The sequence below is a fragment of the Bison bison genome, unplaced genomic scaffold (genome assembly GCF_000754665.1).
Source record: "Bison bison bison isolate TAMUID 2011002044 unplaced genomic scaffold, Bison_UMD1.0 scf7180017864068, whole genome shotgun sequence".
NCBI classification, from domain to species: Eukaryota; Metazoa; Chordata; class Mammalia; order Artiodactyla; family Bovidae; genus Bison; species Bison bison.
Window position 1 is genome coordinate 2,318,746 of NW_011494640.1, and position 21,680 is coordinate 2,340,425.

Below are 21,680 nucleotides of genomic sequence, written 5' to 3' on the forward strand. Positions count from 1 at the left end.
CCTACGGTTGGCACAAGTCAGAGTTCCTGGTTTGGATTTAGCGAGCCCCTTCCCAGACATGAGCAGAGGCCCGAAGGGCCAACAAGGAACAACCCAGAATCTGTCGAGAGCTCTGGCTGACAGAGGCCACTGGGGGACATTCTTAGTCAGTGTCTTCCGGGGCCGGGCTGAGACGGGCGAGGGAAGTGGGAAGTGCTGTGGGTGGGGGAGCTGCTTGCTCTGGCTCCCCTCAATCCCAGTCCTCCCACTCTACGTCTTCCAGCTGCAAAGAGGGGACAATGGAGATAATGGAGAGTACGAACACATATTTACTCCTCTGAGTCAAGTCCAGACCCAAGCTCCCCAGCTGCCCCATTTCAGAATAGCCCTCCCTGCAACCCCAAGCCCCACTCTCCCGGGCTGGACCCTGCCTCCTATGAAAATGAAACACTAGCCTCAAGGAATGTCTGGGGAGCCCTCTGCCTAAGGGGTGGGTCTGATGGTTCTAGACTCAAAGGAAATGCTTCTACCAGCCAACTCTGGACACAAGGGGACGCCCTGCCTGCAAGAACCCAGTCAGTCAGTCCCTTAAGGAGAACTTGTCTCCTGCTGAGCAGAGACAAACATGGCTCCAAGAGGCAGCGACCTTGAAAGTGGCACTCTGATCAGAAGCCAGTGCAGCACAGGACTAGAGGGACTCACTGGGCCTTCACTGGGGGCTCCAGCACCCTAATCCCCTGCTGAAGTCTCCCAGGCAACTCTCTTGGCCTGTTGTCAGTGGATCCCCTGGTATAATGAGTTACAGAATGACTGTTCAGGTATGTTTTATGTCAGGTTTTAAAAAGGGCTACAAAGACACCAAAGCCGTGAAAGCCCCATGGCATGAGAGGGCATCATGAGCCTTCTTTCCTCTGGGTATAGTGAGGCCACAGGTGTAAAATACTCATGTAGGTCACTGTGGCCCCCAGCCCTCAGTCTCCCAATATGAAAAACAAGGCCCTTCCCATCTCTCTAATCTGTTCCCTCTTTATCGCAGGTTCCCTGAGCTATGTGATGGAAGGAATCATGGGGTTGTTGTGTGACAGTTCTTGATATAACACTTATGTGAATCAGAGGTGTGGGCTGGAGCCTCAGTCCTGTCCCTTACTAGCTGTGAGAGCTTTTTGCCCAGCCTCTCCTTCATATCATTTCTCATTTGGAGAGGTAGTGAGGAGTAAGAGTAATAGGGCTCTGAGCTCCATTTTGCGGTGGTTTTAGGACACCTGTCAGGGCTCCCACGTCCCAGGCTCTGTGCTAACGGGTGCACATGTATCACCACCGCCACGCGTGAGCTGGTAACGACCAGTGCCGCGTTTAGATGGCGCAGCAGAGGCTCAGGTCGAGCGATCACACTGTCTGTTGCCTCCAAGGCCAGGGTCTTAAGGTCCCACACCTGGTGACCCTGAGTCACAAGATCTGGGGCAGGGTCCGGCACCTGGATTTTTTTGGTGGTTCCTCAGGTGATGCTGATAGGAACTAATGTCAAGAACTGCCCCTATCCGCCACCCTGGAACTCAGGGGAAGCAGAGCCTGAGCCTGCTGATGACTGCTCAGGGCCTGAGCGGGAGGCCTTGGCTCCCTTCCCACAGCCGGCCACCTCAGATGGGAAGGGATCCACCGTGAGGGGCCAGTAGGGCTTGGTGGGGAGAGTCCTCAGACCTGGGATCACTGGGCTTGCTTCCCTGTGGCCCACCATCAGCAGGCCCACTCACCTCACCGGAGGCATCCACTTTGGAAAGTGCCATCTGCACTTCTTCTTCAGTCATGTCCAAGTCAAAGTCCTTCTCCCAGTCCTCACTGATGTCTGTGCTCGAGCCTAGAACCATGATCCACAGTGTGAAAGATGGGAAGGGCACGTGGCGCGGCTGGAGCTGGGCTGATGGAGCCCTTCAGAAGGGCCTGACAAATACACACCAAAGGGCTTACATGCTGCTATCTCTGCCTCAGTGATCCCACTTTTAGGAATCTATTTTAAGGAAGAACCCTGGATTCAGTAAAAAAATTTAACCAAGAGAATGTTCACTATAGTGCTGTAACACTGGTAAAAACTTAAAAAACCATCTAAAAGTCCTCTGCTAGGGAATTATAAAAATAAAGGGTATAGTCCTATGATGGAATGTTATGTGGCTTTTAAACGTTAGGCTACAGAACATTTGTATGCATGGCAAAATAATCTTACACTATTAAGTGAGATCCAACCAGTCCATTCTAAAGGAGATCAGCCCTGGGATTTCTTTGGAAGGAATGATGCTAAAGCTGAAACTCCAGTACTTTGGCCACCTCATGCGAAGAGTTGACTCATTGGAAAAGACTCTGATGCTGGGAGGGATTGGGGGCAGGAGGAGAAGGGGACGACAGAGGATGAGATGGCTGGATGGCATCACTGACTCGATGGACGTGAGTCTCAGTGAACTCCGGGAGTTGGTGATGGACAGGGAGGCCTAGCGTGCTGCGATTCATGGGGTTGCAAAGAGTCGGACACGACTGAGCATCTGATCTGATCTGATCTGATTAAGTGAGAAAAAGTAAGTTACTGAGTAGTGGAGAAATATTTTGGTCCAGAAACTCCTTGGGAGCCATGGAAATCTCTCAGAAGAAATAAACAATGAACCTCTTCTGCCTCAGTCACTCCATTCTACCTACACTGATCCTGCTGCTACTGAATCATATCAGGCACATTCCCACCTAAGGCCTTTGCAAGGACTGTTCCCTGTACCTGGAACTCTTCTTCAGATACCCACAGGCCAACCTGCTCACTTCCTTCACACCTTTGCTCATATCTGACCATCTAAATGTGACCTGCCCCGATCGTCCTATTTTCAATTGCAACCCTGTCCCCCTCACTCTGCTCTGGATGGTCTTTTCCACTGTATTTATCACTTGCTAGTGTATTACATAATCAGGTTCCCCGTGCTTGTTGTCTAATAATAGAGAAACTAGAACGTGAGCTCCTGGAGGACAGGGATCTTCTATTTTCTTATGTATTCCAAGTGACAAGAACAAATAGTTTGTACTAAATAAACATCCATGGACTCTTTCTCTAAATCAGGGGTTGGCAAACTATGGCCTGTGGACCAAATCCAGCCTACCATCTGCTTTTGGAAATAAAATTTTGGAACATAGCCATGGCCATTTGTTGACATATTGCCTATGATTGCTTTCATGTTGAAAAGACAGAGTTGTGAAGCTGGGACAGAAACTGTATGTCCCCTGAAGCCTAAATATTTGTGACCTTGCTCTGTACAGAAAACACTTGCTCTGCCCTGTTCTAGGTGATTCTGATGCCTGCTAAGGTTTGACAGCCACTGCTCCAAACATTCGTATTTGGGTATGCCTTCTTACAGACAATATAAAAAAAGTACATGTGAAAGTTATTACTGAGAAGAAAATGACAAAAATAGTTCCTGTAAAAAAAATACATGCAGTATGGTTTCATTTAAAAAAATATGCTCACAGATGCATGCACACACACAGAAAGGACGAGCAAAATACCCATAAGAATCCAACGATCGTTATTGCTAGGTGATGAGGTCATGGGGTAATGTTTCTTTTTTTCTAAAATCATATATTACTTTGTAATCATTTTTTTTTTTAAGCATCTTTAAAAAAAGCAAGCTCTGATCCCCCAAGGGCACCACCTGTAAATACCTTGTTTCTTCTTGTCTAGCTTGCTCCTTCACACGTACCCAGGCTCTGAGACCTCCCCAAGCCTGGGCCCCACAGTCCTTATTAGGGTTCTTGCACTGTTCTCTCTAGTCACCCATCTAGCCATGTGGTAGTGTCTCTGGCCTTCTCTGGTGGCTCAGATGGTAAACAATCTGCCTACAATGCAGGAGACCTAGGTTCGATCCCTGGGTTGAGAAGATCCCCTGGAAAAGGGAATGGCAACCCACTCCAGTATTCTTGCCTTAAAGAATACCCATGGACAGAGGAGCCTGGCGGGCTGCAGTCCATGGGGTTGCAAAGAGTCGGACACGACTGAGTGACTAAGCACATAGCACATGGTATCTCTGGAGTCAAGCAAACCTGGGTGGAACCCTCTTTTTTCTACTGTGTAGTCCTGGGCAAATTATTCTGGGCTTCAGTTTATTTATACTGATAAAATAAGAATAAAACCATTCTCTTTGCAGAGAACCACCGGAGGAGCTTCTTAGAAAGCAGATTCCTCCCTGTCCATTCCCCTCATTCAGATTTAGCAGGTGTAGGTGGTGGCCCAGAAATCTGGATGATTCTGTATAGATCTTGGCCTGCAGTATGAGATACAGCAGTGTGACAAATAGCAGCATCATGTAAAGTGCCTGTAACATACATCAGTTCAGTCGCTCAGTCGTGTCCGACTCTTTGAGACCCCATGGACTGCAGCACGCCAGTCCTCCCTGTCCATCACCAACTCCTGTTTACGCAAACTCATGTCCACTGAGTCGGTTGTAACATACATACACAGTGGATATTCAACAAATGGACCTGTTAAAGGCTGGTCCTACAGTTAAGTAATTTTGCACATGGTCCCTCAGCCAGTCAGGATCAGATCTCAAACAAAGACCCAGATCTTCTGACTCCACGTTTAAGGTTCCTTGTGCTTTCAGGACACTCTGGTGGCTCATGCCTGGTTCTCTGTCAGTGCAGGCTTCCTGTGGGTTAGAAGCCAGACTCCCAGCTGATTTCTCCCTTCAGAGCTGTGGCTGTGGTCATGACAGCTCTTCCTAACCTCAGGTTTCCCTCCAGGGATTTGAAACTCTCTTCAGGGCTTAATGCTAGGGCAAACCCGTTGGGTAGAAGAGAGTCTCAGGTAACATTTTTGGAGCACTTTATACTTATCTCAGAGGGTGGATGTAAACAGTCCCAGTTTACAGATGAGGAGACAAAGGCTTCGAGTGGCAGAGAGGTGAATCTGGGCTTTCTCTGCCACCTGCCTTCTCCCACCATCCTGTCCTGTCACACAACAAGAGTACTAGTAAGATCGCCATTACTCTGGGCACATGGCAGAGAACTGATCTATGCAACAATTTAAGACATCTCCATGGAGTGTTACTGTTTTCTTTTGTTTGTAAGGAATGGGGAGTTTTCGAGTGATTACTAACATCATAGTGCTGTCACTCACAGCTCATTTTATTCTGTTTAATTGGATCTTTGCTTCTCCAAAGAAGAAATGGAGGCCAAAATCCCTCCCAGGTGGTCAGTCAGTGGTGAAGCGGGGCCATAAGCTCAAGGCTCTTTCCAGTCCTCAGTCCACAGGGCCCGCTCCAATCTCCCCTCCCTGCTCCCTGCTGAGGGCGCCTGAGCAGGCTAAGTCTAGTCTCCTCAATCAAATGGACCTCGGCACAAAATGCAGGTGGGAAGGAGCTCTGCAATGACAGGCATCACCCTGGGACCTCAGGAGTCCCTTTGGCTTGGCCACCCCAGAGACTGCTGTACCCAGAGACCAAGCCTCGCTCATGTCATCTTTGGATGTGGACACAAGAAGGAAAAGGAGTCACTGCCTCCAGGACAAAAAATCTATTAAGATGTTACTCTCTACTCTGTTCCCACTGTCCCCTCTCAGTCCAAGACCCCAGCTTTGCCCCACTAAGTGTGTGAGACGCACTGGACCAAATGGTTACAAGCTTCCGCCACATCTTCTCCATAATCTCATTTCTTCCAGCCTCTACCCATCACATTCTCCAGGAGCCCGTTTCCAAATGGAACCAGTAATTCTTAAACCTTCCAACTGTGTCACTGTTGTCCCCACCCTCACCCAGCTTAGACTCTATGAACTGCCATTCTGATCACTTCTGCATACACTCGACTTTTGTCCTTTTGAGTTCACCTGGATAAACTTCAACCCTGATTCAGTCCAACTCCCCACCTGCTCTGTGCCTGCACCTGAGTGACTGAATGTGGTGGGACAAAAGTACAACAGCGGTGACTGGTCTCTCTCAAAATTCATAACCATCATCTCAGAAGCACCCTTCGTACCATCCACCCAGCAACCCCACAGCACCTGCTGAGCCCACCACCTACTCTGCACTCTCCTAAAGGCTATTTCACATTTCTCTAAATACCTACTGGGTGGGTGATTTATCTTAGTTTCCTACCAGTAAAAAAGAAAAAGAAAAAAGGAAAATCTCACAGCTCTCATAGGATTTTTGGTGAGGACTGAGTGATATGCATATCAAGTGCTCAGCACAGAGCTATATACACAGGAAGTGTCCAGAGACTGGTTGGTACCTTTTACTATCTTGATCATCTCCCCAGAGCAGGGCTCTACCCCAATTTCTTCCCTGACTGAGGCTCTATCATGGAACAATGAGTCTCAACTTATAGAGAAAATGGAGGCTTACAGAAGATCAGTAACATTTCTGAAGTCACATGGCTTATGAGCAAAGTTGGGATTTGAACCCAGAACTGTCTGAACCCCAGAGGCTGAGCCCTTAGCTTAGCCTCTACATGTAAAGCTCCTAGTACAGGTTGGGCATGTAACACAAGCAGCACGACCTGCTGCTTTGTGGCACCATGTCCAACTTTCTGAATTTGGTTTAGGATCTCAAGTTGTATTTCTGAGCCAACCCCACCTCCCTTCTTATTCCTCCCTCACCTGGGAACAATACAGAAAAGTGGGCTTTGGTTACCCCCTTCAACATGCCCCATGCCCTCTGCTTTTTGGACTCTGTAGGACCCTGCAGCCTGGACTACAGCTCCCCCACCCGCACCTGCCCCAAACTCTCCAACCCGCCTATACAATGCCTGTCTCCTCGCTGAAACACCTGCTCATGCCCAGCGGTTCCTTCTTTCTCTGAACTCCTCCGGTACCAAGCCTGCCCCGTACTGCTTCTTGCTTCATCATAAAAGACCACAGCCTTTGCCCCTCCCTCCTCAGTGTCTCATAAAGAGTAGGTAGGAGCTCAATGGATGACCTCACTGACTCAGAGTCAGAAGGAAAGCACTGTGTTGGAAACTAGACATCTCGCAGTTTCCATCAGGGAGCAGAGCAGGGCAGGGTGTGAGGGGCCCGTTTCCATCCACAGCAGCAAGCCAGTCTCTCACTGCCAGCAGGCCAGTGTGCACCTGCTGGGCAAGCTGGGTGACTGGCTGGTGCTGAGTGTGGGCAGACAGGATGCCTGTGGGTGAGGAGCTGAGGGGAGGTCTTGCTGACAATCGGCTGCCTCTGCAGAGGTACTCTGGATGTAACAAAACAAGCTGACACCAGCGATACCACTGTTCTTTAACTGCAGGAGTTAGAGAGGTTCCTCCCCGACACAAAGTCAAAGTGTCTCCTGTCTCAAATTTCACTAAGCAGACAAGAGACTAAAGCTCTGTTACTTAAGCTAGGTCACTGCAAGTTCATGAGTATTCACTTTATTCTTCTTTAAACTGTACACATAAGCTTTGTTCATGTATTTTATAATAATAATTAAAGAAGGCCTGGGGAAGCTAAATGACTTTGCTGAGGTCATCCAGGGGAGAAGACCCTTGGCAGCAATCAGTGTCATAGGAGGTCCCACCCCGAAACTGAACTGTCCAAAAGGACAGGAACTGGCACCCTGTGGTAGCTAAGGGCATGGGTTTCAGGTCAGACAGACCTAGGTCTGAATCTGGGCTTGCTACTCTCTGGCTGTGTGAATTTGAGCAAGTTACTTAACATCTGAGGCTCACTTTCTTCAACTATAAAATGAGGACAGTAATATAGGGAAATGAGATGTAAATTAGAAATTAACAAGCTCCCCTGGTAACTGAGAAATTAACTGCAATATTACATCCTTAACCCATGATTTGACATAAATCTTATTTTGTCATCCTAAGATGCATCTTAAGTTCAGAGGATTAATGCATGTTGGAATTAATAGAATACAGTAATAAACACTCAACCTATAGTAGCTGTCATCATTATCAGTATCACAAACAAAGGCCACCTCTCCTAGGATCCTCACAAGGGACAAGGAGACGAGTGTGCCTTGTGAGGTGGCAACTCTCACCTGCCCTACCCCCGCATGCTCCCTGGGCTTTGGCCTTGACTCACCTTTTTTCCCATTGTTGGAGGGTGTAGACTTCCCACTGTCCGAGTTCAGCTCAAACACCCGTAAGTCTGTGAGAATCTCTTCCCTGAGAGTCTCTACTCTGGCTGGAGGCCGGGGCTCTGGACCGCTGGGGCGGCAAGCAGGGGTGTGGGGCTTGGACTGAGCTCGGGGTGGGGGTCCAGTCTCGCCTGTATCCACAGCCAGGTCCTGTTCCTCCAAAGATGCCTCTAGAAGCTTCTGGGACAGGTCCTTGGGCAGCGCTGGGGCCTCAGAGGCAAGGGGCGGTTTGGCAATCTGTGTCACTAGGGAGACGCTCTCACTGCTCTCCGAGGGGGTCACCTCTGTTGGAGGCTCGACGGGGGTCACCAGATTCTCTTCACAGGGGCTCTGGGGACCAGGTCCTCCTTCAGGGGATGTGAAAGGTCTGGCCACAGGAACCTTTGCCTCTTTTAGGGACGTGGGTGAAACGCCTGCAAGCTCCTCTGTCAAGAGAGAAAGGAAGGAGAGTGATGTACTCTGGTCAGCCCCAAGGCCATCATGGAGACCACCAGACAGAGTTCAGGTCCTCATCAAAGTCTGCTCTAGTCGGTTTCCTCACCCCCTCTCCATGGTAGTTCTGTAGGTACTCCCTGCTGGTCAAAGTATCTCCTACCCATGAGGCCTAGTGCATGTCTGGCAGGCACTCAGCTTCTACAAGTGCAGCCCAAGGTAACATGACAGCTTAGAAAGCCAAGACCTGAAAGTCAGTCGGGATGAGGTTCAGGTTGAGCTCTGCTCCCTCCTGGATGCATGATCTTGGGCAAGCCACCTAACTCTCCGTTGACCTACCTGCCTCATTTGCAAAAGAGGAATAATAACGTTGTAGTAAGGCCCATACGTGTAGAGCTTTTAGTACGGGTTGGGCATATAATATAAGCACTTAGTAATTGTGTTAACATATCATACAGGTTGCTCCAACACACTCCTAATAAGCTGAGCTACCAGGCAGAGGAAGCTCAGCTCTGTCCCTAAGCCAGTGCTTCCCAAGTCTGGCTGGGCATTAACATTACCAGCAGAGCTTGTTAAAAATACAAGTCTGGGGTGCCCGTGGAGGTCCAAACGTTAACACTCCACGCTTCCACTGTAGGGGGGTTTGGTCCCTGGTTAGGGCATGAAGATTCCCCCCATGCCGCATGCTGTGCATGCCCGGAGTCTTAGAAGAAGGACATTTGGAATTTCAGTAAGCTCCTCCTACTCTGAAGCAGCTGGTCCATGGGCTGGCAGCTGACACATGCAACCTCTGTGCCTAAACCCGGGCCACCAGACTTGGTAAACACCCCCTTGTAGCTCAGACTATCCTTGGCACCTGCAAACACCGTGTTTAATCCCTCCTTTCCTGAGGTGCCACGTCCCTCAAGGCTTCAGCGAGAACAGCCCAGACAGCCCCCCACAGGCAGGACTTGGTACTTGCTCATCGCCTCTCAATACCTCTTACCTTCTTCCTCCTCCCAGCCAGGCTCTTCAGAGATGCTCTGTTCTGCCCGCTGTTTCAGGGCATCCCTCCGGGCCTGCTCCTGAAAGTGGGGGAGGAGTAGATGGCCAGGAGCAGTCAGGGAACCCCAGACTCTGGTTCTGACTCCAGAACTCTTGGTACCCTCTGTCCCCTTCTTCCCTCAACAAAACCCAGCCCCTTACCCAAGGCTGAGTGGAGTACCTCCCCTGGTTAGGCCACCATACCTGCTCTAGTTGATGGACTTTATAGAAATACCGATGCCAGAATTCTGAATGGGAAACAGCTGCAGGCACCTGGAGGGAGGGGACAGTGGAGATGGGACTTTAGAAGTGGTTGTGTGGGGTCCATGTCCCCAGCCTTATCAGCCAGCTCCCAGTCATTCTGGATTTCAGAGGGTCTAAGCAGCTGAGCTGTGATTCTTACAGCACTTTCAACTGCCAGACCCACCTTCCTGGCCCAGGAGGTAGAAGAGAACTCCCATCAGGCTTTGCTGGCCCTTCTATTTCTCACCGTGATTGCCAGAAGCCTGGTGACTTAGATTCTCCCACATGGATTCCTGGCTCAGGAGCTGGCTGGTTAGGCTCCACAGGGCCTCCTGCTGCTCTTTAGGCCAGAGGACTCCACAATGACTCTGGACGTGACCCTCTCACATCCCCACACCTTCAGCCAGGAGCCGGGAAGGCCCTCACCATCTTGGTGTAGAGGGCCCGGATGGAGGGGCTGCCTACAAGGAGCTCTGAGATCTCCCCCTTCTTCTCCTCCAAGCAGAACTCGGAAAGCCAGGCATCAAACAACTCTGGGGGCCCTGGAGAGGGAAAGATACTGATGGTCAGTTCTGTGGGGCTGAAGAAAGAACCCTGGGCTTAGAGAAAACACACCAAAGCCTGCACACGGACAACGAGGAAAGGGTAAGGTTTTTTCCAAAGCCACGTGGCCCAAGGTGGGGGATCAGGCAGGGTGAAGGGATGGGTGAGCCTGCTATCAGGGCATGGCCCCTCAGTGATCTCGGGGGGGCTGCAGTCTCCTCTCTCTCCAGGGCCTGCGTGGTTTGTAGCTCACTACACTTGGCTACTGAAGCCTCTCCTCTCTGCAATGACTGCTCTCAGGTCACCAGTGACGCCATGCTGCCAGATCCAACAGCAACTTCTCTGTCCTTGGTCATGTGGCCATCCTATACCTTCCGCCCTGGGAATCACTACCGTCCTCTTGAAGCCGTCTTCTCCCCTGGCTTCTCATTCTTGCCTGTATTTCCTCCTCCTGCTCTAGTAGGTCCATCTGAGTCTTCAGTGGGCTCCTCTTTCTCCTTTCTTTATCTCTTCTCATTCTCCATTTTCTCCCAAGATGACCTCCGCTAAACCACGAGTTTTAACCTCCTTCTCCCACTGACAGTTCCTCAGTCTGGCAGCTGAGGCTACCTTTCTGGGCTCCAGATCCAGAGGTCCAGGTGCCAGGACACACCCACCTGCACAGATGCTGCAAATGCAGCGCGTGCTCGCCTCCTTCCTCCCGCACCTGTCCCACCCAGCTATCCACCAGAGACCTGCGGGCCCTCCCAGGCTCCTCCCTTTTGCAGTCACTCTGGATTCCACTTCCTCAGTGTCTCTTACATGCACATCTTCCTCTTCAGTCTACCCGGCCCTTCCCTGGTTCTGGCTTTACCTCTGACATGAGGATTCCTACCGAGCTTCCTACCTGGTCTTCCTGTCTTGTCTCTCCCTCTCTATTTCGTCCTTAACAAAACACTGCGTGAAGGCTCTTTTATAAAATGCAAAATCTGATCACATCAGGTCTTAAGACTCAACAGTTCTCTACAGTACGGCTTTTTAGACTATGGTCCAAGGACAGGCTTCAAAGGGTTCAAGAACTCCCATACTGCACATACAATTCTATTGAAAGCGGGCTTATGATTTTCAACTGAGTTTTAAAGGCCTTTGTGACTCAAAAAAAGGTTAAGACCCGCTACCTTGAGTCTTTCAGGACAAAATTCCAACTTCTTAGTCTGGTACCCAAGGCCCTCAGTCCAGTGCCCCTGGCAGCTCTCACTGCCCTCATTTCCTCACACGTACTCTCTGTCTGGTATTCTCGAATGCCTAGGTTTTTCTAGACCTTCAAATGTCCTGTTGTCATGCTTCAACACTGTTCCCCCGACTTCTACAAGTAAAATTAGTTTACTTCTAATTCATTGTTAAAACCTTAATTCAGGTGTCACATTCTAGGATTCCCAGGCTGGGTTATGTGCCATCCTCTGGGTTCCCACTGCTCCCCTCTCTCTGTGGAAGCAGTCACTCCATCTCTAGTTATCTTTGCTTTATTCCATTTCTCTCTCCTAAAGGCAGGCAGGTTCCTGGAGGTCTGGACAGGGTTGATTCAGAGTTCCACTCATTTCTGGTGTCTAGTTCCCACCTAGACACCAGTTCCCCTCTCTAGATGTGGGGCTTGCTGTACATCAGGAGCTTAGCAGACAGGCCAGAGGGAAGGCAGGCAGGGCAGCAGGGCTGGGAGGGAGCCCAACTGAAGATAAGGGATGAGAGGAGCAAAGCCTCTGTAGATGGGGATGAAGACAGTTTGCGTTCAGAGAGGAAAGGCAACCATCAACCCATCCCACCAGATGCAGGGTTCAAAGCAGCCCTGGCTCTGGTCCTTTACACAGAGGCTACCTGACCACTGCTACAGAGACAAACAGGGCGTACAATCCAGACCCCCTTGGCCTCCCTGCCCAGCAAGCCTGCCCCTCACCACAACCCCTCACCATCTGGTTCATTGCAGTAGGTTGCTGGGTCTGACTGCAGGCTATAGAGGCGAGCCTATAAAAAAAAGAAAAAAGAAGAGAAATTCTGGGGTGCTGGGGACAGAAAGCAATGCCTCTCTGCCAATCAACCACGACCCAGCTTCTCCCCTGTTGGCTACCATACCAACAGGGCACTTGGTAATTAACAGTGTGGGTTATGAGTGGAGCACTGAGCTAGGAGTCCTAAACTGGAGCTCCTAGAAAAATGGTCTTTCACCCAGTATTCCATCCCTGGACTAAGAAAATAAAGTAAGCAGGCTACAAAATCATACACATAAAATAGTTTTGAATTATACGATATACAAAAAACAGTAGTGCAAATATATTAATAAAGTCCAAAACTCACTGGCAAATTTTGAAATATTTAACTCAAGTTAAAACAATTCATCAAGAATTTCTTAATTTCATAGCCAGTCTGCCAAATGAACTGCAAGCTGTGCTCCCATTAGGGCCACAGGAGTTGTGAACTTTAGCTGGTACATGGAAAGCCCATCTTCCTTCCTTGTTATTACAGGAAGCATGGGTGGGCTGCATCAGAACTTCAGCAAGTGATTTTGGTTGATTCACTGTAATAATTTAAACTTCTATAATTAAAAAAAATTTCACAATCCATTTCAATGTGTACTAAGTGGTGGTGCTAACACTAGGGCTGAAAAACATGCTTGAAAAATGTTTGGGGTGGAAATTCAACACGGTACAATGCAGGCCAGGCTGCTGTGATACCATACCGCGAGTGTGGGAGATGCTCCAGGGAGTGTGAGAATAATGGTGAGAAAATGCAATGCAGCAGAAACACACTACTGTTGCTGATATGACTGCTCTGAAGACATACTCCTCCTGTACACTTATTCCAATTGAAAATTAGTCTTAAACAACACAAATGTGGAACTCATGCCTGTAAAGATGCTCTCGAGCACTCCCTGTTATGGATGAAACTGAAAGGAATCTCAATGTGCAACACTAGACAAATGACTGAATAAATTATGCTATATACACCTGCAAGAAGTTAAAGACATTCAAATGATGGTGATAAGGAAAGACGCTAATAGTTATAAATTTTTTAAGAGTGGGTTAAAAAATTGCATATATAAAGTGCTTTTCTGTTAAAAAGAAAAACCCAAACTATCTTCACCAGTGTTCGTGAGCAAAAAGAAATGGGAGGTTATACACCAAGGAGAAATGAGTGGTTCTCTTTGAGTGATGGGATTATGGGTTTAGAAATCATTATCTTCTTGCTTATTGGTATTCTCCAACTTAATTATATACACATATTATTTCTTATGAACATGTACTGCTTTTGTGAGCTCAGGTTGGAAGCTAGAGCCCCGGGCCGCTAGTGAATACCTTGGTGCCATCATAGGGCTCAGCTGTGCCAGAAGGCGTGCCCATCAGGGTGATGACGTCGCAGTCGATGGTTTTGTCTGGTGAGGGAGCAAAGGTATCGGAGATCACCCCCAAGAAGTCAGACAACCCTTTCTTCATTTTCTCTGTCGCTCCAGAGGAGCCTTCAGTCTGCAGAGAGAAGCCAACAGAGGAAGTGAAGTGGCTCAGGAGCAGGCTGCAATCTGGGGTATGGGGTAGAGAAGGGTGAAGCATCAGGGGTCAAAGTGTACTGTGTCGGGGGACCAGGGAAATGTTCACAACGGTTCACCCCATCTCTGGGGCTGGAGACGGATAGAGGGGCAGCCAGGGTCACCATCCCCAGATGGGGGTGCAGATTAGGGCCGCAGTAGGCCTGTGTAGGTCAGAGCAGAGCTCCTTGACTGGCTGTTTCGCCAAAATTTCAAGGTCAGTCAAGCTGATCAAAGATTGACAGGAGAGGATCCATGGCACAGACATTCAGCAGGGAAAAGGACTTAGAGGGAGAGAGATGGGAAAAGTACCAACTTTCGGGTCAATCTGGGATTTGAATCCCAGCTCTACTATACTTGTTAGCAATGAGACCTAACCTCTCAGAGTCTGTTTCCTTATCTATAACATGCAGATAAATATACTTCCTGCAGGGGGTTACTTTGGAGATTTTTTAAGAGATAAGGCATGCACAATGTCTGGCACATAGCAAACATTTAATAACTAGCAGTACTGTAATATTACAATCTCATCATCATCATTGCTCAGGAGGTATTTTGTATGAAAGACTGAGGAAATACGGGCAGGATGAGGACAGACAGCCCTGCCTAGAGACAAGCCTGGGACCAGCTGAGGGCCAATGCATGGACCCCCTAGAAGGGGCAAGTGGGGCACCCATCTGGAGCCATGCTGGTCAGAATGCCCTTGAGCAAGAAGGGACGGTGTGCTGAGAGACAGGACCAAGCTCCACAAACCTTGCAGCAAAGTGTCATATTTATTCCCAATGAGGCTGCCCAGGCATTTTAAACCTTGAGCCTATCAACTGTGCCTGGCACATGTTGGCACAGGTATATAATTGTATTTGTTGAATGAAAAAAGGAATAAATAAATGAAGGACACAAGTCGTGTCTCTGCTACTGGCTGGACATGCAGCGGTTCAGCTGGGTGACTACTTGTCATTCATGCTCATCAGTGGCTGTGGTCAGCAGGCAGACAGTATTTTCTAAGATTCAACAAAAGAAGCTTGGCTAAAAACACTCCACAATATGTTTTTCATAACATCGCCTCTAATTACAAGGCAGCTGATTCCACTGGTGATCAGAGAAACTGAAATCTGTTCCACTACTAAAGGGGAAGTTGCAATACAAAACCAGGACCCTATACTTCCTCGGAAATTTGAGCTCTGCGGGGGTATCTCTGACCGTATACAATTTTCACTTTTCATGCTGACTTGAGAATCTAATTCCTATCTCAGAGGAGAATTCCAGTATACATCTCTGACTGGTAAAACCTGGACCAGTAAAAATACAAGCTGGCAAAAACTTTTTGGAGGTAGTTCTACAGTAGATATTAAAAGCTCTAAAACTACATTCATCTTATATCCTTTTCAATACCTTATTTGGAAGAACATATTAAAGGCAAAGATTAAGCAATCAGAATGTTCACTGTAGCTCTGCTTACAATACTGGAAAAAACTGAATCAGGAAACTAGGAACTGGTCAAATCCACATAATAGAATACCATGCCGTGGGCGTGCTTGGTGGCTCAGTGGTGAAGGCTGCCTGCCGATGCAGGAGACACAGGTTCAACCCCTGGTCCGGGAAAATCCCACAAGTGGCGGGGCAACCAAGCAGCGCACCGCAAGTCCTGAGCCTGTGCTCTAGAGCCTGGGAGCCGCAACCACTGAAGCCCACACGCCCCAGAGCCTGTGCTCGACAAGAGAAGCCACCATAATGAGAAGCCCACGCACCACACCTAGACAGCAGTCCCCGCTCGCGGCCACTAGAGAAAAGCCTGGGCAGCAGCAAAGACCCAGCACAGTCAGAAAGAAAAATGAATAAATAAAATGTCAGAGAAAAAAAAGAATACCATGCCATTTCTGATGCTGCAGAACTGGGTCTGCAGTGATTAATTAAACAAGTAGGTTATGAAACATGGCGCTCAGGCTCTGAGGGTGGAGGTGGTACTCACAGTCAGCTTCTCCTTGACCACGCTGGCGGTGGCCGCAATGGTGCAGGCCGTGTCGCGCTGCACCACCTGGGTGAACTCCGTCAGGTCCCGCTTCATGAACTCCAGGGCTTCAGAGGACTAAGGGAAGACAGAAAGCGCTGACAGCCAGCGGCTCCACCACCCTTTGTTTCCTGCGCTTCAGTACCAGACAGAAACGTGGAAAACAACGGACATGGGAACCTGGGCTCAGAAATAATGCTTCCTTGTCCCAATCCCACGACCTGGGATTACTCAACAGCAGAGAGCACAGAACTTCCTGCTGGTCTGAAAACAGGGGACTGAGCTCAGCCCAGGTACTTAGAAGCTCTGTGGCCAGGAGGAACTCTCATCAAGTCCTCGGTTTTCTCCTAGGTAATGAGGGATGTGGCCTAGAGCAGTGGTTCTCATGAGCAGACTGGGCTAGGGGGCAGGTGTAGTCTGAAAACAAGACAGACTGCATCACATCGCTATGCTGTAAGCCATCACCTTTGTTTCCAATTGCAAACAGGAAGAGAAAGGATTTTTTTAATCAAAGGAAAGTGTTCTCTATTTTTACTTCTTTTTTTTGTTACAAGGAAATTCAGTTGAAATACGAGACAGCAGGTGAAATTACTTGTGTGAAAGGTTTCACAAACAGGCTGTATTCGTAACAGCAATAGTTTAGAAAGCTTTTATGAGCAAATTTTGACAATACCAGTAAAAAGGTGTGCCATTTTTCTGTATTCAACAAAAGGGGTGTTAAGAGAAATACTGGATCAGAGTCTCTCCTAGACTGCCCTGGTTCCACCATCTCAGAGCTCTGTTCATGCACAGAGCTCCTTTGGGCAGAACTGACACTCGCTTCCGTCAGACAATTTGCCTCTCACTCTGTGCTCAGACCCAGTGGTGACAGCAACCCCTCAGCTCTTGTCTAAGTCTTACGTTGTCTTCATCCTCACCCACTCCAAGACATCTTCCTGGACTATCTCTGTGCTTACCTCTGCAAGCCCTTTCATTTTATAAGGGATAGTTACCTGCATTTTTAAAGTGTCTCTTTGAGTGTTCTGGTGATTTTTTTCTTTGGGGAAGGGTCTGCCTCATTCTCATCAGCCTGGCAAGTCTCATCTATCAGCCAGAGGTTTCTCTGCAAGTGGGAATGCCTCCATTTCAGATCTGGGACTCCTTAACTGGACTGGAAGAGTCATTTATTAATTCTTTCTCCATGCACACTACCGCCACCTTAGTCCAGGCTAACCTCCTCTTTCATCTGGACTCTTCTCCCAGGTTGCATGAAAGTGAAATTCGTTGTGTCCAATTCTTTGCGACCCCATGGAATTCTCCAGGCCAGATATACTGGAGTGGGTAGCCTTTCCATTCTCCAGGGGATCTTCCCAACCCAAGGATCAAACCCAGGTCTCCTGCACTGCATGCGGATTCTTTACCACCTGAGCCACAAGCAAAGCCCAAGAATACTGGAGTGGGTAGCCTATCCCTTCTCCAGGGGATCTTCCCGACCTAGGAATTGAACCAGGGTCTCCTGCATTGCAGGCAGATTCTTTACCAACTGAGCTATGAGGGAAACCCCCCAGGTTGCATACTACTACTACTAAGTCGCTTCAGTCGTGTACGACTCTGTGCGACCCCATAGACGGCAGCTCACCAGGCTCCCCCGTCCCTGGAATTCTCCAGGCAAGAACACTGGAGTGGGTTGCCATTTCCTTCTCCAATGCATGAAAGTGAAAAGTGAAGGGGAAGTCGCTCAGTCGTGTCTGACTCGTAGCGACCCCATGGACTGCAGCCCATCAGGCTCCTCTGCCCATGGGATTTTCCAGGCAAGAGTACTGGAGTGGGGTGCCATTGCCTTCTCCCAGGTTGCATAAGATGGCTTTAGTATCTTTTCCTCATGGCAACAGGGGGAGCTCTGTAAGTCAGAGCAGACAGAGATGCCCCTGCTTTACAGCCTTCAGTGGTTACAGGGTATCCAACGGCAAATATGAAAGTATAAAACCTTTCCCTTCACTTACAAGGTCCATATAATCTCATCTCTGGGAGACTCTCCCACTATGCCCCTTACTGAGGTCCAGCTGGCCATGCTCAAAATTTCCCCAATGTTCCAGTATCTTTCCTACTTTAGGGTGTCTGCATACATCATTCCCTCTCCTTGACACATAGTTCTAACTCTTCAAGTGAACAAACACAATGAACGAACCCCCTCAGCTGGATAACTCCTGTTCCTCCTTCAGAGCTGTACCTACATGTCACTCCCCTGGGGGCTTCCCTGATGCCACCTCAGACCAGGCTGGCTCTTCTGCTCATGGCACCTGCACGTTCTCTTCTTTAACATTTCCTCTACTTTAGATTTCTGATTACCTGTTCACTGTCTATCTTCCTGGGTAAACAGTAAGTTCTGTGAACACAAAGCCTTTTTTTCCATTGATACTCTCCCAGTGTCTGACACAGAGCCTGGCATAGAGTTAGACTGGCATGTACCAGGGAGTTTTAATTATTAACCATTTACATGATTATCTGGCAAATGGCTGTCTCCCTCCCTTGACTGTGAGCTCTGAGGGGACCAACATGAACAGACATGGTGCCAGCCCTCTGGAAGGTCAGTTTCCTGGGGAAAATGCTCACATAACAGTGCTGAGGTGCAAGGGCAGAGCAGTGACCAGTGTACTGTGGGGAGGCTGGAGCGACTTGGTGAAGAAGTCTGGACGGAGCCTTAAAGAATAAGCAGGAGTTACTGAGGAAGCCTGGGCATGGTGGCACCTGGAGTATACTGAGGCCTACAAGCATTTTGGTCCTGGGAGAAATGAAAATAAAGAGCAAAGCAGAAGTGGTGAGGGAGAAACCTTGAGAGGGTGACCATGGTGGGCCTGGTCAGCCCTGTTGGTGACGGGGAACCACCAGTGTCTGAAGGAGGTAAGACATGATGAGATTCGTGTTTTTGACATGTCACTCCTAAGACTGGGAAGGATGACAGGTCCAAGACTTGAGTAGATTAGAAATGGAGGAAGACCAGTCAGGAGGCTGTTGCAATAGTCCACGAGAGAAAACAGAAGAATATGAATAAGGACAGCCCTGGTAAGGACGACAGGATGGAACTGGTTCAAGAAATATTAGGCAAAAAAGATGGATTTGGTGATTAAATAGATGTGTTGACTGAGGGAAACAAAGAGTCAGGAAGAGCTACTGGCAACTAAACTAAGTGACTGGGTGGTTGCAGTGCTGCTAGCCAAGGGAGGAAACAGTGAAGGGGAGCAAGTGTAGAGAGAAGCTATATAGCTAGATATATATATTCTATAGTCTCTATATAGTACTACATAAAAACCATATAGTATCTGTACTGACTGGGGGATATTTGGGTCAACTGTCCCGCAGGAGCTATTCTCAAATACTAAAGCTCCAAGGACAGGACTAGGAGTCACCCTAAAATGAAAATGGAAGAGCTCACCAAGGAAGAGTCTGTTGAGTGAACAGCGCAAGACACTGAGGACCAGGTTCCTCAAACGCCACCTTTAAGAGGCAAGCAGAGGAAGAGGAACTCACGGAACAGGAAAGCCTGGAGAAGCAGGCGGAGAACTGAGACAGAATCATGCCATAAAACCCAAGGGAGTAGACTTTCAGGAAAGACAGAGTGACCGCTAGTGTCTAAAGCAGCAAAAGGTCCAGGAAGATAAGGGCTGAAAAACATCCACTGGATTTGGCAAGTGGTAGGTGAAGTTGAGTGTTTACAAAGATAAGTCTACATGTAGTGGCTTCAGGGGTGGGGAGCCAAGAAACATGATGTTGTTGACTTCAAATTTTAAAAAGGAGGCGAGGCTGTCACCTCAAATTAAAAAAGGAAGTGGTTCGACAGGGAATGTGAGGGGACAGTTAGGTTTGGGGAAAGTTACTGAAGGCAAGGGGAGGAGCAAATAAGAGACTGAAAACACTTGCTAGGGTAGGGGGTGGAGGCTGAGAGGCCCAAGACCAGGCCCAGATGAGTCTGGGGAATCCGTGGTAGAGGCAAAGAGCAACGTAATTTTCCCACCAGTGTGCACGGGCAAGTGCGACACACACATGCACACGCATACACACACAATAGGAGGAAGTAAGAGGAAGAGGAATGCAGATTATAGCATAATCTCAAAGCTGTAGTTTCTGGGGCAGCATATGCTGCAAGAAAATTGGGGGGGGTGCTGGGAACTGAGTGGTCCAGACGCAGCCAGGATAGTGAGCACTGAAAGACCAAGAACAAAATTAATAGAAAATGGTAGCTGGTATTTACTCTCAGTTCTTAAAAAAAGGTACTTGTTTAATACTTCTTGTGTGCTAAATACTGTTTTGGTGCTTTACATATATCATCATTTAATCATGACAACAATTCTGTCAGGTAGGTATTATTAGTATTCCCACTTTACAGATGAGGAACTGGGGCTTTAAGAGGTTAAATATCTTGCCAAAGTTCATGTAAGTGTAGGAAATTAAGTCTTTTCTTTTCAAATGGGGAACTGTCAAAGGCAGAAACAATACCCACTCCCCCTGCTTCAAATGAGAGAACAAAGATGGAAGGCTAATCAACTACCTATTTTTCGTGTTATGGGAAGACCAACCTTGACAGTAATATATAGGAGGCCCTCACACAACATTTGCTAAATGAATGTCAGACTCTCCTTCCCGAAGACTGCTCAACAAGAAGCAAACTACTCTGGGGTCTCTTCTATTAGAATTCAGTTTGAAATTCCCCTTCAGCTTCAAGCTCAGTTTGAAACTGAGTCTTCATTAACAACATAAACAGCTCAGGCCATTCTCAGATTTTCTGGGCTGTAGCTGAAAGGCTAGTATGCAGGCCAGGCGAGGATAAAAATGCTCACAGAGTAGAGCATTGATTTAACTGAAGCCAGAAGCCTCCTGGAGTTGCCCTGAAGCAGGACTCACCCCAGATGCTTGAGGTAAATGGTAATTAACTTTTTTCAGAATTCAGATGAGTTGGTTTTGACAAACCAGCACGGAATGAAACAGGAACACACAGTGGCATTGTCCACGGGCAGAGCCAAGCCTCATTCAGCCCACAGGGACTGCTGTCTCCTCACTAGACCATGAGTGTAGGGAGGCCCACGACTGCATCTGTTGGGCTAATGTCGGTATCCTGAGGACCAGAGAGTCAGAGTGCTGGCTATGGCATACACTCCTATTTGCATATAGGACTATAGGAGTAAGTTTCTATCGCATAATCCTTTCTCTTCAAGGCCTAGATCAAATGTTCTCTCTTTTACAAAACTGAATTTCCCAAGTGGGAATACACCACTCTTTCCCACGGATTCCGACGACACGGTCGCTCCAGTCTTTAAGGCCATCTTTGTTTCACTGTAGGTAGAGTCACACTGGTCTGAGTTGGGGGTCTGTCCTCCCAGAGGGCCCAAGTCAGCCTGGTCCCCGAGGCCCGGAACCCGCAAGGTTCAGCGGTTCAGGCTCGGAACAGGGTGCAGGGAGGTGGCTTGAGGCCCTACCGGAGGAAGGGCGCTGGCCCAGCTTACCTTCTCCTTGACTGCCTGGTAGCTCTGCTGCAGCCAGCTCCGCCACCATCCCACGTCCTCCCTGTGAAAGACAGATACATCTGGCGGCCCCGCGGTGAGACTCGGGGCCGCGCAATGATCGGGTCTCAGTTCCCCTCTCAGATGTGGCCCGTGGGCTGGGGCATCGAAGGCCGCTTCCCCACTCCCTCACGCTGCGATTCCACCCCGCCCTTTCAGTTCCGTCAGGCCCGCGCTGGCCTCCCGTTCCCCCGGGGGACCCTGGCCCAGCACCCCAGCCCTGGGGAGAATTCGGGGCCCAACGCCCGGAGAACTGGATGACGGGCTCACCCTTC

At 48.8% G+C, this 21,680-nt stretch overlaps 1 protein-coding gene across 1 annotated transcript in view; it reads right to left on the reverse strand.

Annotated features, from left to right (window-relative positions):
* The window catches only part of BSDC1 (BSD domain containing 1), a 23,046-nt gene continuing 1,366 nt past the window's right edge, over positions 1-21,680 (reverse strand). Inside the window, exons 2-11 of the mRNA XM_010836914.1 lie at positions 21,349-21,409; positions 15,833-15,949; positions 13,637-13,804; positions 12,254-12,308; positions 10,194-10,309; positions 9,729-9,797; positions 9,487-9,565; positions 8,015-8,494; positions 1,731-1,834; positions 1-262 (exon numbers count right to left, since the gene is read on the reverse strand). Coding sequence (XP_010835216.1) covers positions 230-262; positions 1,731-1,834; positions 8,015-8,494; positions 9,487-9,565; positions 9,729-9,797; positions 10,194-10,309; positions 12,254-12,308; positions 13,637-13,804; positions 15,833-15,949; positions 21,349-21,409 — 1,282 coding nt within the window. The 3' untranslated portion in view covers positions 1-229. The remainder of the gene's footprint in view (positions 263-1,730; positions 1,835-8,014; positions 8,495-9,486; positions 9,566-9,728; positions 9,798-10,193; positions 10,310-12,253; positions 12,309-13,636; positions 13,805-15,832; positions 15,950-21,348; positions 21,410-21,680) is intronic.